The sequence below is a fragment of the Carassius auratus genome, chromosome 2, assembly GCF_003368295.1.
Source record: "Carassius auratus strain Wakin chromosome 2, ASM336829v1, whole genome shotgun sequence".
Classification (NCBI taxonomy): Eukaryota; Metazoa; Chordata; class Actinopteri; order Cypriniformes; family Cyprinidae; genus Carassius; species Carassius auratus.
Genome location: NC_039244.1, coordinates 2,071,757 through 2,084,281, shown reverse-complemented (window position 1 = coordinate 2,084,281; position 12,525 = coordinate 2,071,757). Strand labels below are relative to the sequence as shown.

The 12,525-nt window shown below is 34.6% G+C and overlaps 1 protein-coding gene across 5 annotated transcripts in view; it reads left to right on the top strand.

The window, feature by feature from the left end:
* The window catches only part of LOC113112011 (phosphatidylinositol 4-phosphate 5-kinase type-1 gamma-like), a 40,436-nt gene that overhangs the window by 4,203 nt on the left and 23,708 nt on the right, over window positions 1–12,525 (top strand). For 4 of the 5 annotated variants that reach the window (XM_026277391.1, XM_026277363.1, XM_026277372.1 and 1 more), the window contains exons 2-4: window positions 10,768–10,799; window positions 11,295–11,387; window positions 12,030–12,160. In XM_026277391.1, the coding sequence (XP_026133176.1) occupies window positions 10,768–10,799; window positions 11,295–11,387; window positions 12,030–12,160 (256 nt within the window). Of the gene's footprint in view, window positions 1–7,267; window positions 7,302–10,767; window positions 10,800–11,294; window positions 11,388–12,029; window positions 12,161–12,525 lie in introns of those variants that run through there. The other variant, XM_026277382.1, reaches the window with a different exon arrangement.

The following is a 12,525-nucleotide window of genomic DNA, read 5'->3' as shown; positions in this document are numbered from 1 at the left end:
ACGGCTGCGGCGAATTCTTCTGAGAAAGGACCGATCAGTGGATTTCATTTCATGTCATCGAATATTTAAAAGATACAAGACTTTTGTTTCAGACACTTAATAGTAAGTAAATGAGATGTGATTGGGCACAGCTGTATTCAGCTTGTAATACATGTGCACTTTAGTTTGAAGCACTTACTGTAGTTCACTGGGAGAATTGCACATTCTGCTTTGGAACAAAATCATTGCTCCATGACAGAAGAAACTAATTTCTATTTCATATCAGTTTAACTTATTTATTTTCAGCTAGTTGCAATGCAACATTTTTTAAATAACTAAAACTAAAACTGGAATAAAAACATTTTTTTAAAATAAAATATATACAAATGTATTACATATAAATATTTAACAAAAAAACAATAAAAACTACAAAATAATAAAATAACTAAAACTTTAAAATTGAAATGAAAACATAAAATCAAAACTAATTTAAAGTATTAATAAAATCTGATACTTAAAAAAAACTTACTGTTTTAGCTTTTATTTTTGTATTTTTAGTTTTAGTGATTTTGTTAGTAAATATTTCTCTTTAGTTTAAATTATTTTTTTGGTTCTTTAACATAAAGTTATTTTATTTCAATTATAGGGAACATTTCTAATTTTTGATTATGTTTATTTTAATGTATTATTTATTTATTTCAGCTTTATTTAAATAAACATTTTTAAAAGTAGGTTTAGTTTTATTTAACAATAACACTGTTTTGAGCTATAAATTCATTGCATGCAGTAAAGACAGCTTGTTTCAGTGATGATTAATTGTATGTGTGTGTGTGTGTGTGTGTGTTCAGCACCAGAACATGAGCTGTGTGTTCAGTGTCGCCATGGGCTCCTGTGTCAGTGCAGTATTACAGAAGCACATCACTGTTCAGACGTCCACATCCAGCTCGTGTGTGTTTACCCAGCGCCAGCTGCTCGTGTGTTACTATACGACTGAGAAGGGTTTCTGTGGGTGGCTCTAGCTGGTTGCTAGGTACTGGGTATAGTAGTTGCTAGGGATATAATTATAGTTGTTTTTATAATGTTTCTGAAAGAGACTCTTTTTTTTCTCTCCAAAGCTGCATTTATTGAGTAAAAATACAATAAAAATATTAAATTATGAAATATTATTACAATTTTATATAACTGTTTTCTATGTGAATATATAGTAAACTGTAATTTATTTCTGTGATGCAATGCTGAATTTCCAGCATCATTCCTCCAGTCTTCAATGTCACATGATCTTCAGAAATCATGAAAATATGACGATTTACTGGCTTTTTTTTTAAATTACAAATACAGTACAAAATTTGAAATATTATTATAATTTAAAAATATCCATTTTCTGTATGAAAACATTTTAAACTAATTTATTTCTGCGATCAAAGTTGAATTTCCAGCATCATTCCTCCAGTCTTCAGTGCATGATCTTCAGAAATCATAATAATATGACGATTTACCGCTCAAGAAACATTTCTGATTATTATCAATGTTGAAAACATTTATTTTTCAGGATTCAGATTTTTTTCAAGATTCTTGGATGAATAGAAAGTTCAAAAGAATATAGGAATGACACTGTAAATGTCTTTACTTTAATGGGTCATTGCATGAAAAACATTTGAATGTTTTTGAGCGACAGTAATAGTGATGCTTAAACGCTGCTGACTCGGAGACTGAGGCATCTTAATCGATTAAAAGCACTTTTTTAAAAGCATTTTTATTGTTCTTTTGTGTATGAGTAATTATCATTATTTGTGATATGAGACGGACCCCTCACTTCATGATGAAGCTCAGACAGACGGTCTAAGAGCAGCAGGAGTCGGTGTGATCCTAGAGTCGTGATGCGTGTGGCTCATCATCTGCTTTACATAAGGCTTACGTAACGAACGTCTGAGTTTCGTGGAGCGCAGGAGACGCTCTTCCAGCTGTTGAGATCAGAGAACATGCATCACATCACATAAGCTGATTATCATCAGCAGCAGAACCCGCTCGGAGAACCTCACTGTAGTCACTGCTTTCTCATGAGATTATGGCGTTCCCAGGTATGTTTCGTTTAATGTGCGTTTGTCTCAGATGTTTCTGCTAAGATAGAGATACGAGTATAAAGCTGTGAAAGTGTTTGGAGTTGGATGAGATATTCTGAGAAGTAGGAGCCTCGGGCAAATGTCTCTCCATTTAATCTCAACATTTCAAGACAAACACTTCAGATATTAAATAACTCATTTTTATTAGATTTTTTACATTTTTCATTTTCCTGTGGGTTTGAATTGATGCAATGAGAAAAGTGTTTTGAATGTTTTCGAAAGAAGTTTCTTCTGCTCATCAAGCCTGCATTTATTTGAACAAAAATAAAGAAAAAACAGCAATATTGTGAAATATTATTACAATTTAAAATAATTGTTTTTAAATGTATTATACTTTAAATGATCATTTATTTCTGTGATGCAAAGCTGAATTATTCGGATCATTATCACATGATCCTTTAGAAATCATTCTAATATGATGATTCATTATCAAAGTTGGAAACAGTTCTGCTGCTTAATATTTTTTCAGAACATGTGATACTTTTTTAGGATACTTTGATGAATAAAAAAAGAAGCTATGTTTTTAAAATATTAATATTTTGTAATAACAATACACACTACTGGTCAGTCATTTGGGATCAGTAATTTTTTTCATCTTCTTTTTTAAAATAAAATCAATACTTTTATTCAGCAAGGATGTGTTAAATTGATAAAAAGTGATAGTAAAGAAAATATATTATTAGATTTTTATTTTTATTTTGAATAAATGCAGTTTTTTTTTACTTTTCTTCATTAAATATATTCGACAGCAGAAGTGTTTCCAACACTCATAATAAATCAGAATATTAGAATGATTTCTAAATGATCATGTGATCGACTGATGTTACATGTGACACTGAAGGCTGGAGGAATGATGCTGAAAATTCAGCTTTGCATCACAGGAATAAATGATTTTTTTTTAAGTATATTCAAATAGAAAACTATTATTTTAAGTTGTAATAATATTTCACAATATTACAGTTTTTTCTGTATTTTTGATCAAATAAATGCAGTCTTGATGAGCAGAAGAAACTTCTTTCAAAAACATTAAAAATAGTAATGTTTCCAAACTTTTGGTCTGTACTGTATATATAACTATTTTTATTTTTTTGAAGGTAGTTTTTATTCAAGAAGCTTTGTTTTAGACATGTCTCAAAGTCTCAACTAAAGTATTGTTGAGGTTTTTCTGAAACTCCAGAGGAGACACATCTGAGAAGCATTATGCTTTGCATTATATTTCTTTGCTCCACATTTCTTGGTGAAACAGCTGAGATGTCAATGAGATCTGACTCCATACAGGTGTGTTTGTTTTCTGTACTTTTGACTTTATAAACTCAGTCTGATGTTGTATGGCAGTGATCTTAGAGACACAGGGTCCTAGATGTCATCAGATTGTTAAGATAACGATAACGCAGTTGTGAATGGACTGAATTATTACAGTGATGTGTCAAATGCCTTTTCTGCCGCTCAGAAAGACGAGAGCGACACTGACCTGATTGAAAATATAATTTTTCAGATTACTCACACAGACTGAGTTGTGCCAGTTGTTCAGGGGATGATGATTAAATGGGACGGGACAGCAGGAACCTCTGAGCACGTGCAGATGCTGTAAATCTGTCCCGACAGTTCAAACCAGGGCTGACTGAGAGAAAACGTCTGTGTTTTTGGCCTATATACAGTATCTACAGGTGCTGGTCATATAATTACAATATCATCAAAAAGTTGATTTATTTCACTTATTCCATTCAAAAAGTGAAACTTGTATATTATAATCATTCATTACACACAGACTGAAATATTTCAAATGTTTATTTTGTTTATTTTGATGATTATAACTGACAACTAAGGAAAATCCCAAATTCAGTATCTCAGAAAATTAGAATATTACTTTAGACCAATACAAAGAAAGGAATTTTAGAAATCTTGGCCAACATAGATTTTCTATGGGGTTAAGGTCAGGCGAGTTTGCTGGCCAATTAAGAACAGGGATACCATGGTCCTTAAACCAGGTACTGGTAGCTTTGGCACCGTGTGCAGGTCCATAAAGTTGGTCAGCAGCAGGAAGCATGAAGTGCTCTAAAACTTCCTGGTATACGGCTGTGTTGACCTTTGACCTCAGAAAACACAGTGGACCAACACCAGCAGATGACATGCTGATGACATGGCACCCCAAACCATCACTGACTGTGGAAACTTTACACTGGACCTTAAGCAACGTGGATTGTGTGCCTCTCCTCTCTTCCTTCAGACTCTGGGACCCTGATTTCCAAAGGAAATGCTAAATTTACTTTCATCAGAGAACATAACTGTGGACCACTCAGCAGCAGTCCAGTCCTTTTTGTCTTGAGATGCTTCTGACGCTGTCTGTTGTTCAAGAGTGGCTTGACACAAGGAATGCGAAGCTGAAAACAATGTCTTGCATGCGTCTGTGTGTAGAGGTTCTTGAAGCACTGGCTCCAGCTGCAGTCCACTCTTTGTTAATCTCCCCCACATTTTTGAATGGGTTTTGTTTCACAATCCTCTCCAGGGTGCAGTTATCCCTATTATTTGTACACCTTTTCGACCACATCTTTTCCTTCCCTTCACCTCTCTATTAATGTGCTTGGACACAGATCTCTGTGAGCAACAAGCCTCTTCTGCAATGACCTTTTGTGTCTTGCCCCCCTCGTGCAAGATGTCGATGGTCGTCTTTTGGACAACAGTCAAGTCAGCAGTCTTCCCCATGATTGTGTAGCCTGCAGAACTAGACTGAGAGACCATTTAAAGGCCTTTGCAGGTGTTTTGAATTAGGGCATCACTATGCAGTTGTTAGGGTGTTTTTGCCAGTGCTCTGTTAAGGGGTTGCTATGGTATCTGTTTGGTTGCTAGGGTGTTGCTTGGGTGTTTTGTGTGATTGCTAGGGCATCACAATGCATTTTTTAGGGTGTTTTTTTTCAGTGCTTTGTTAAGGGGTTGCTATGGTATCTGTTTGGTTGCCAGGGTGTTTTGTGTGGTTGCTAGGTTATCACTATGCATTTTTTAGGGTGTTTTTGCCAGTGCTTTCTTAAGGGGTTGCTGTGGTTTTCTATTTGGTTGATAGGGTGTTTTCGGTGGTTGCTAGGGTATCACTATGGATTTTTTAGGGTGTTTTGCCAGTGCTTTGTTAAGGGGTTGCTATGGTATCTGTTTGGTTGCCAGGGTGTTGCTTGGGTGTTTTGGGTGGTTGCTAGGGTATCACTCTGCATTTTCTAGGGTGTTTTTTTCAGTGCTTTGTTAAGGGGTTGCTATGGTATCTGTTTGGTTGATAGGGTGTTTTTGGTGGTTGCTAGGGTATCACTCTGCATTTTTTAGGGTGTTTTGCCAGTGCTTTGTTAAGGGGTTGCTATGGTATCTGTTTGGTTGCCAGGGTGTTTTGTGTGGTTGCTAGGGTATCACTATGCATTTTTTAGGGTGTTTTGCCAGTGCTTTGTTAAGGGGTTGCTATGGTATCTGTTTGGTTGCTAGGGTGTTGCTTGGGTGTTTTGGGTGGTTGCTAGGGCATCACTATGAATTTTTAGGGTGTTTTTGCTAGTGCTTTAACTGGGTTGCTAGTTTGTTACTAGCGTGATTTAGGTGGTTGCTAGGACATCACTATGCGGTTGGTAGGGCGTTTTTTGCCTGTGCTTTGTTAAGGGGTTGCTGTGGTTTTCTGTTTGGTTACTAGGGTGTTTTGGGTGGTTGCTAGGGCATCACTATGCAGTCGCTAGGGTTCATGCTACAGGACGAGTTGCAAACCTTCTCCTTCAGTGCCGTATCTGTGATTTTACTGTTGGATTCAAGCATGATTTTGTCAAGCGCATGAGCGTGTGCATCTGAGGTTGTAAACACTCGTTGCGTAAGAGCAAGATCTGAAGGCCGGAGCTTTATTTAGCATCTCCTCAGCCGCAGATCAGTGTCTCCTCCAGAACAACTCACTGACATCAGAATATAAACACAGGCAGTGATACAAGCGATAAGAGAGGAGGAGGTTCAGCTGCTGTTCTTCACACACGCAGCATCCCTGATGTTATTGCTCAGATCTAGCTCAGGAGACTCAGTTATGGGTCATTTAAGGATCAACATGGTCTCCTAAACTTCCTTTGGAGACCTAAAGAGAACAAAGCTATAAAATGAATGTGAAGCAGCTCATATCATTTGAGCTTGGATGAATTAGGTGAGAAATCTGTGAGATAATATCATGATCTGTGACTTTTGATTACAGACTTTGGTTTTTTAGCAAATCTGAGCAGAGTTTCAGACGTTATCAATACATTTTCTCAATGCAGATGGCCATCAAATCCATGAAGTGCTCAATATTTTTTATTTTAAAAATGTTGCATTGTTATTTTATATATTTTTACAATTTTAACATATTGATACCATGCAGTGTTATTGCACTATAAGTTGTATACTGTTAACTTATTTCATTTAGTTTCAAATTGTATTTAATCTTATTTTATATTTTAAGTTTAGTTTAGTTTATATTTTAACTATTTTGGCATTTGCTTGCTTTTGTCATTTTCATTTTCTTTCAGTTTTAGTAATTTACCTTAATCTTATTTATTTCAGCCAGCTGCCAAGGTAGCATTAAGCTATTCATCTCATATTTATATTTATTTTATTTTATTTCAGCTTTATTTCAATTGAAATAAATTATATGTACATATATATATGTATTTAGTGTCTTGTGAATACTTTCCACAGATATCATGGGTATTTAGAAACACATTCAACACGATTCATCATTGATTGTGAGACTGCTTAGATACAGTTTCAGCTTCATTCAGTGGTTGTTTGTCTCCGATCAGAAGTCAGAAGGCTTTTGTTGTGTGATTAAATGTTTTATTTGGCTGTGGTTTAAAGTGCCCTTTATTTATCGGTGTGTGTGTGAAGCTCAAATCAGGACATGCTCGTTTCACATCGCTATTATTCTTGTTCTTGTTCTGAAATCATTCTATCACTGATTGTCTTTGAGACACTGTGAGTCGTTCCCGGTTGTCTTTCCTGTCGTTCTGTGTCCCTGTCCTTGGCACATGGGCTTTTCCTAGTCTTAGTCTTATCCACCGGTGGGCAGAAGCCGGCCGTAATCTCTGCGTCTGATTGGCCGCCGCTCGGGTCCAGGTGACCGGAGAGATTGTGGAGTTTGTCACGGCAGCAGATTAGTTCCTGCTGTCAATCCCATCGAGCTTCTCCCGAAACGAGCGAGGGACTCCTGTGACATCAGAGGTCTGTATTTATGACTTTTATACCTTCATGCATGTGCGAACTCTATCAACACCTCTTAGATTAAGAACAGGCTCACAAGATCAGCATTTAGGGTTCTCAGTCTCGAGTGTGTTTAGGATGCATTTGAAGGCAGTTCGAACACAAACCTTTTATGCGCATTTGTTTGACATCCACTCGGTTCATTATGTTGTCTCTGTATCCTCGAGGCTCACATCAGTCGTTATATGTTCATAAAGTGTCTCTTTAATTAATCACCTCCAGCGCCGGGATGAAATCTGTCAGGTTCTCCAGAGAACAGAACCAAACCATCTGTCTCCATCAGAAAACTGCAGTCCTGGAAAACTGTGAGAACATGATTATTCAAGGTCTGTTTTCCTGTGTTGAAGTCTGGTTTCTGAACTGAATGTTGACTGATGAGCGACTGAAATGACTCGTGTTCTCTGGTGACTGTGTGTTAATACAGAGCCTCTGGTGAGGGACTGACTCTAATGCGTTCAGACAGTTTGTGGCCTGACCTGCAGCCGGCTCTGTTGTTTTTTCCTGATGTTTTTAGGGTTGAGCTGATTCTGTTGCTGAGGCAGAAATCACTGGTCTTTAGTTATTTACAGAAGCTGCATATATAGAGGCTTCGGTGTCAGGACGTTCATTTATTTCAGATTTACATTCAATTTAGAAAACAGTGGCATTAAACTGCAAAATAATCAATTTATAATCAATGCATTTTTCTGTTTTTTTATTTTTATTTAATTCTTTATGTTTTAACAATCTTTACTTTTTATAATTTTCTTGCACCTATTTTTTTAGCAAAATAAAAGAAAGTTAAACTACAATTTGTGTTACTGTTAAACCTCCAAAAAACATTTTTTAAATGTTTTCTAAAATTATAGAGTCATAATAATTGTTAGTTTTTTTGTTTTGTTTTTTTTTTAGCATAAAAATCTTGCATATGTATGATTACTATAGGTCTATTTTGTTTCTTGTTTTAAGCATAAAAATCTTTAAATTCATTAATTTCTTTTTTTTTTTTTTTGCATTGCATTACATGAAAACAAGATCAAATTTCATTTAAAATGTTTTAATAAATGATGTAATGATGTAATTACGATGCACAATATCTTATCTACAATATGTTACTATAATTGCTTTGGTTTTATGGATGTCTCATCATATTCAGAATATAATTTAAATCATAAATACATGTCATAGATTCAGGAAGGCCACATGTACATATATAATTTGTCTTAAAAAATAAAATTAAAAAGGTAATTGTGACTTCTTAACTCGCAATTCTAACTTTTTTCTCTGAATTCTTAGAATCTTCCAGTTCAGATTTTGTTCCTCAGAACTGAGTTTATATCTCAGAATTTTGAGAAACAATTTGCTGTTACCATTTTATTATTATTTAATTTAAAGGACAAACAAGTTTCTGTATAATTCCCTTCAAAATGACACATTAAGACAAAATAAAATTACAGAAATATTCTTAAGACTTTTACACTGTTTGAAGGAGACTGATATAAATTGACTATGATTTTATGGTTTTAAGTATGTAATATATATATATACGCGGGTCTCTTCAGGTCAGACACAAGCCTGACATTTCTCTTTTCATAAATCCTAAGCTCTTTTTTAAAGCTGTTGTTCTTGGCAAAAACCGTTATCTGCTGTCTGCATTGCATTCTGGGATTTAGATTTGACGACTCACGTCATATTTCAGGAGATAAAACCCTGCGCTTCAACAGAAGTTCAGACTCCACATTTTCTGGTAAAGTGTGAAAGTGTAGTAGCACTCTCAGTAAATTCCTGGCGAGGATGTTTTGTCCGTGTTTGTGAAGTGTGTGCGAGAGGCAGAAGTGAGTTTCTCAGCATGTTTGGCTGTTTCTGTCTCTCGCAGAGTCACATGTCATGCGTTTCCTCGGCTCTCATTATCTGCTCCTCAAGCACATGCGCCTCCACGAGAGACCGCCAACAATACTGCATCTGCTCCCAACACACACACACACACACACACACACACACACACAAACACTCCTAAAGCTCTACAGAGGATATTGTTGATCTCACAAAATCTGTCAAGAACATGTCCAGTTTAATAAGATCATATATTTTGCTTGAAAAAAAATAAAACCTTTTTTAGATTGTTTGCATTGTGACAATTAAATATATTTACCTGGAAAAAGTAATGATGTGTTATTTAAATAGTAAGTATTTATGCATCTTAGCAGTAATTTATGTTAGTAATTTCAATATGCCTTTAATTAAATACATGAAAGTAGAGAAAAAATATGTACTTTCATGTCATTTAAGCACACACACACACACACACATACTCATATATATATATATATTACACTCTAACATTATTTTCATGACATTTAAGCGCATTTATTGTTGTATGAATTTTTAAACATATATATTGGTCCTAAAATAAGCTTAATTTTCTTTGTGCAATTTTTTTTTTTAATTGTGCAAATTTTTTTATTAATATATATATATTTATATATAATGAAAATACATGAAAAAATAGAAAACAAAATTATATCAAGCTTATTTTAGGACAAATATATTTATCACACACACACACACACACACACACACACACACACACACACACACACACACACACATATATATATATATATATATATATATATATTACACTGTAACATTAATTTTATGCAAAAATATACTTTTTAATTTATACACAAACATAATAATAAAAAAGCTTACTTTTCTTCATAGAAAATGTATATTTTTATTTAATTTCTTTTGATTGTGAGCTTAAAAATATGACCTGGACATGTGTTGATGAGATTCATCCGTGTCCCGGGATGAAATGATGACTTTTTTCAGCGCTGCATTGCTGCTCTAATTCCCCGTTATTGAATAGTCTCGCTCCTCTCGGGTGTAAAGCAGGTCAGGTCTCATTTGCGTTCTGTTTTCTTGCCTTAATTCCGCGCCGGCACGTGCAGAGGAATGATTGACAGGTTTACTTTTCTGTAGCTCCGCCCCCTCCCCTTGAATTCAGTGACACAGAAACATGTGCAAGAGAAACGCAGTGTGAATGACTGCGAGGCAGCACAGAGCTGCAGACTCCTGCTGTTTGTCCTTGAAATGTTATTCACACATTAACCAGTGTGTGTTCAGATTAAAATACTCTTCATAATAGTTTTGCAGTGTGTGTGTGTGTTTCTGTTTTCTGTATACATGCAGTATTTACACAAAGATTGCATACACATTTTAAATGACCATATTTATTTCAATGAATCAGATGTGCAGTTTAATGAGGTCATGTGATGCATACTGTTGCAAAGTAGTATGTTGCATTGATTGCATGCTCATGTTTGCACTTTCTCACAGATATAGACTTTTATTAGGCTTTTCTTTTATTCTTTTATTACCGAAGACATTTTTTACAAATAATCTGCATTTATCATAATGTTTCTTTCTTGCTCTGTCATTTCAGACGCTGCTCTCAAGAAGACCTGCATAACCGAGGTCAAGCATCATTTATTATCCGTATATCATTAATTTTGGTCTTACAACTCCAGTGTTATTTAATGCAGTCTTGAGAAGAGTTAAATGTTCAAGTGTTTGGAGAACGTTATTGATCTGAGGTTTCAGAAATTGACATTTAAAGGAATAGTTCATTTCATTTGCTGAAAATTTACTCAGTTGTTTCTTCATCAGATTTGTAGAAATGTAGCATTGCTCATTCTGACGGCACCCATTCACTGCAGAGCATCCATTGATTAGACACTAATGCAATGCTACATTTCTACAAATCTGATGAAGAAACAAACTCATCCTAATCTAAGATGGTCTGAGAGCAAGCATATTTTCTGCAAATTTTTAGCACATTTTTATAATGGGGAGAACCATTTTTTTAGGTTACAGTAACTGAATTGTCATTTTTGTCTTATAGTTTCTCCTTTAAAAAAGACACAATCCTACATTAAAAGCAACTGAGTTTGTGATTTTTCTGCTTCTCAGATGCCATCTTCCTCGTATCACTCCAGCTCTGGCCTTGAGAAGAAGATCGGTCACAGACGGGTCGATGCATCCGGTGAAACCACCTACAAGAAGGTGCGTCATTTTCGTCAATTTCAATCACAATACCCTAACCCTAACCCTAACCCTAACCCTAACCCTAATCTTTTACATCAGGCTTTTACATCAAATATTAGCCAATAAATTGGTTTATTATGAAGGAAAAAAATTATATATATATATATATATATATATATATATATATATATATATATATATATATATATATATATATATATATATATATTTTTTTTTTTTATATTTATGAATTTATTCATAAGAATTCTGTTTCATATTTTTATATATTTATTATATTATATTATTAATTATAAAATACATTTTATATATATTTTATATGAGAATGTTATTGATTTATTAAATTGTATGTTGTAAAATTAAAAAAAAAAAAATATTATATATATTTATTAAAATATTTTTAAGTACTAATAAACAGCCAATATGCATGTAATATGCATGCTATTAAGCAACTAATTCATAGTGAGGACTGATCCTTTAAATGAAGTGTTGCCAAATATATAAAATTTTTATAAACGTTTTCTGTTTGGAGCTTTGTATCTGTCTTCATGCTGTAATGCAGTCATCGTATGTCAGGGACGCAGGGTGTGTTTAACTGCTGTCAGAGGGTCAGAAGTGTTCTTGTGTCTTGTGTGTCGACAGACGACCTCGTCTGCCCTGAAAGGAGCCATTCAGCTGGGGATCGGCTACACCGTGGGTAACCTGAGCTCCAAACCCGAGCGCGACGTCCTCATGCAAGACTTCTACGTGGTGGAGAGCATTTTCTTCCCCAGGTCTGTACAGTATGTGAGATATCTGCAGCACCAGAAATCATTAAATCCATCAGTTCATATAGTCTCACTTCCTCAGCTGGTGCTGTTTACTAAAACAAGCTAAACTAGTGCATTGGTCTTCATTAAAATCAAGCACTTACACTAACAAACACAGAATGTGTTCTATTTTATATTTGTATATACAGTACAGATCAAAAGTTTGGAAACATTACTATTCTTAATGTTTTTGAAAGAAGTTTCTTCTGCTCATCAAGCCTGCATTTATTTGATCAAAATACAGAAAAAACTGTAATATTGTGAAATATTATTACAACTTAAAATAATAGTTTTCTATTTGAATATACTTTTAAATTTATTCCTGTGAT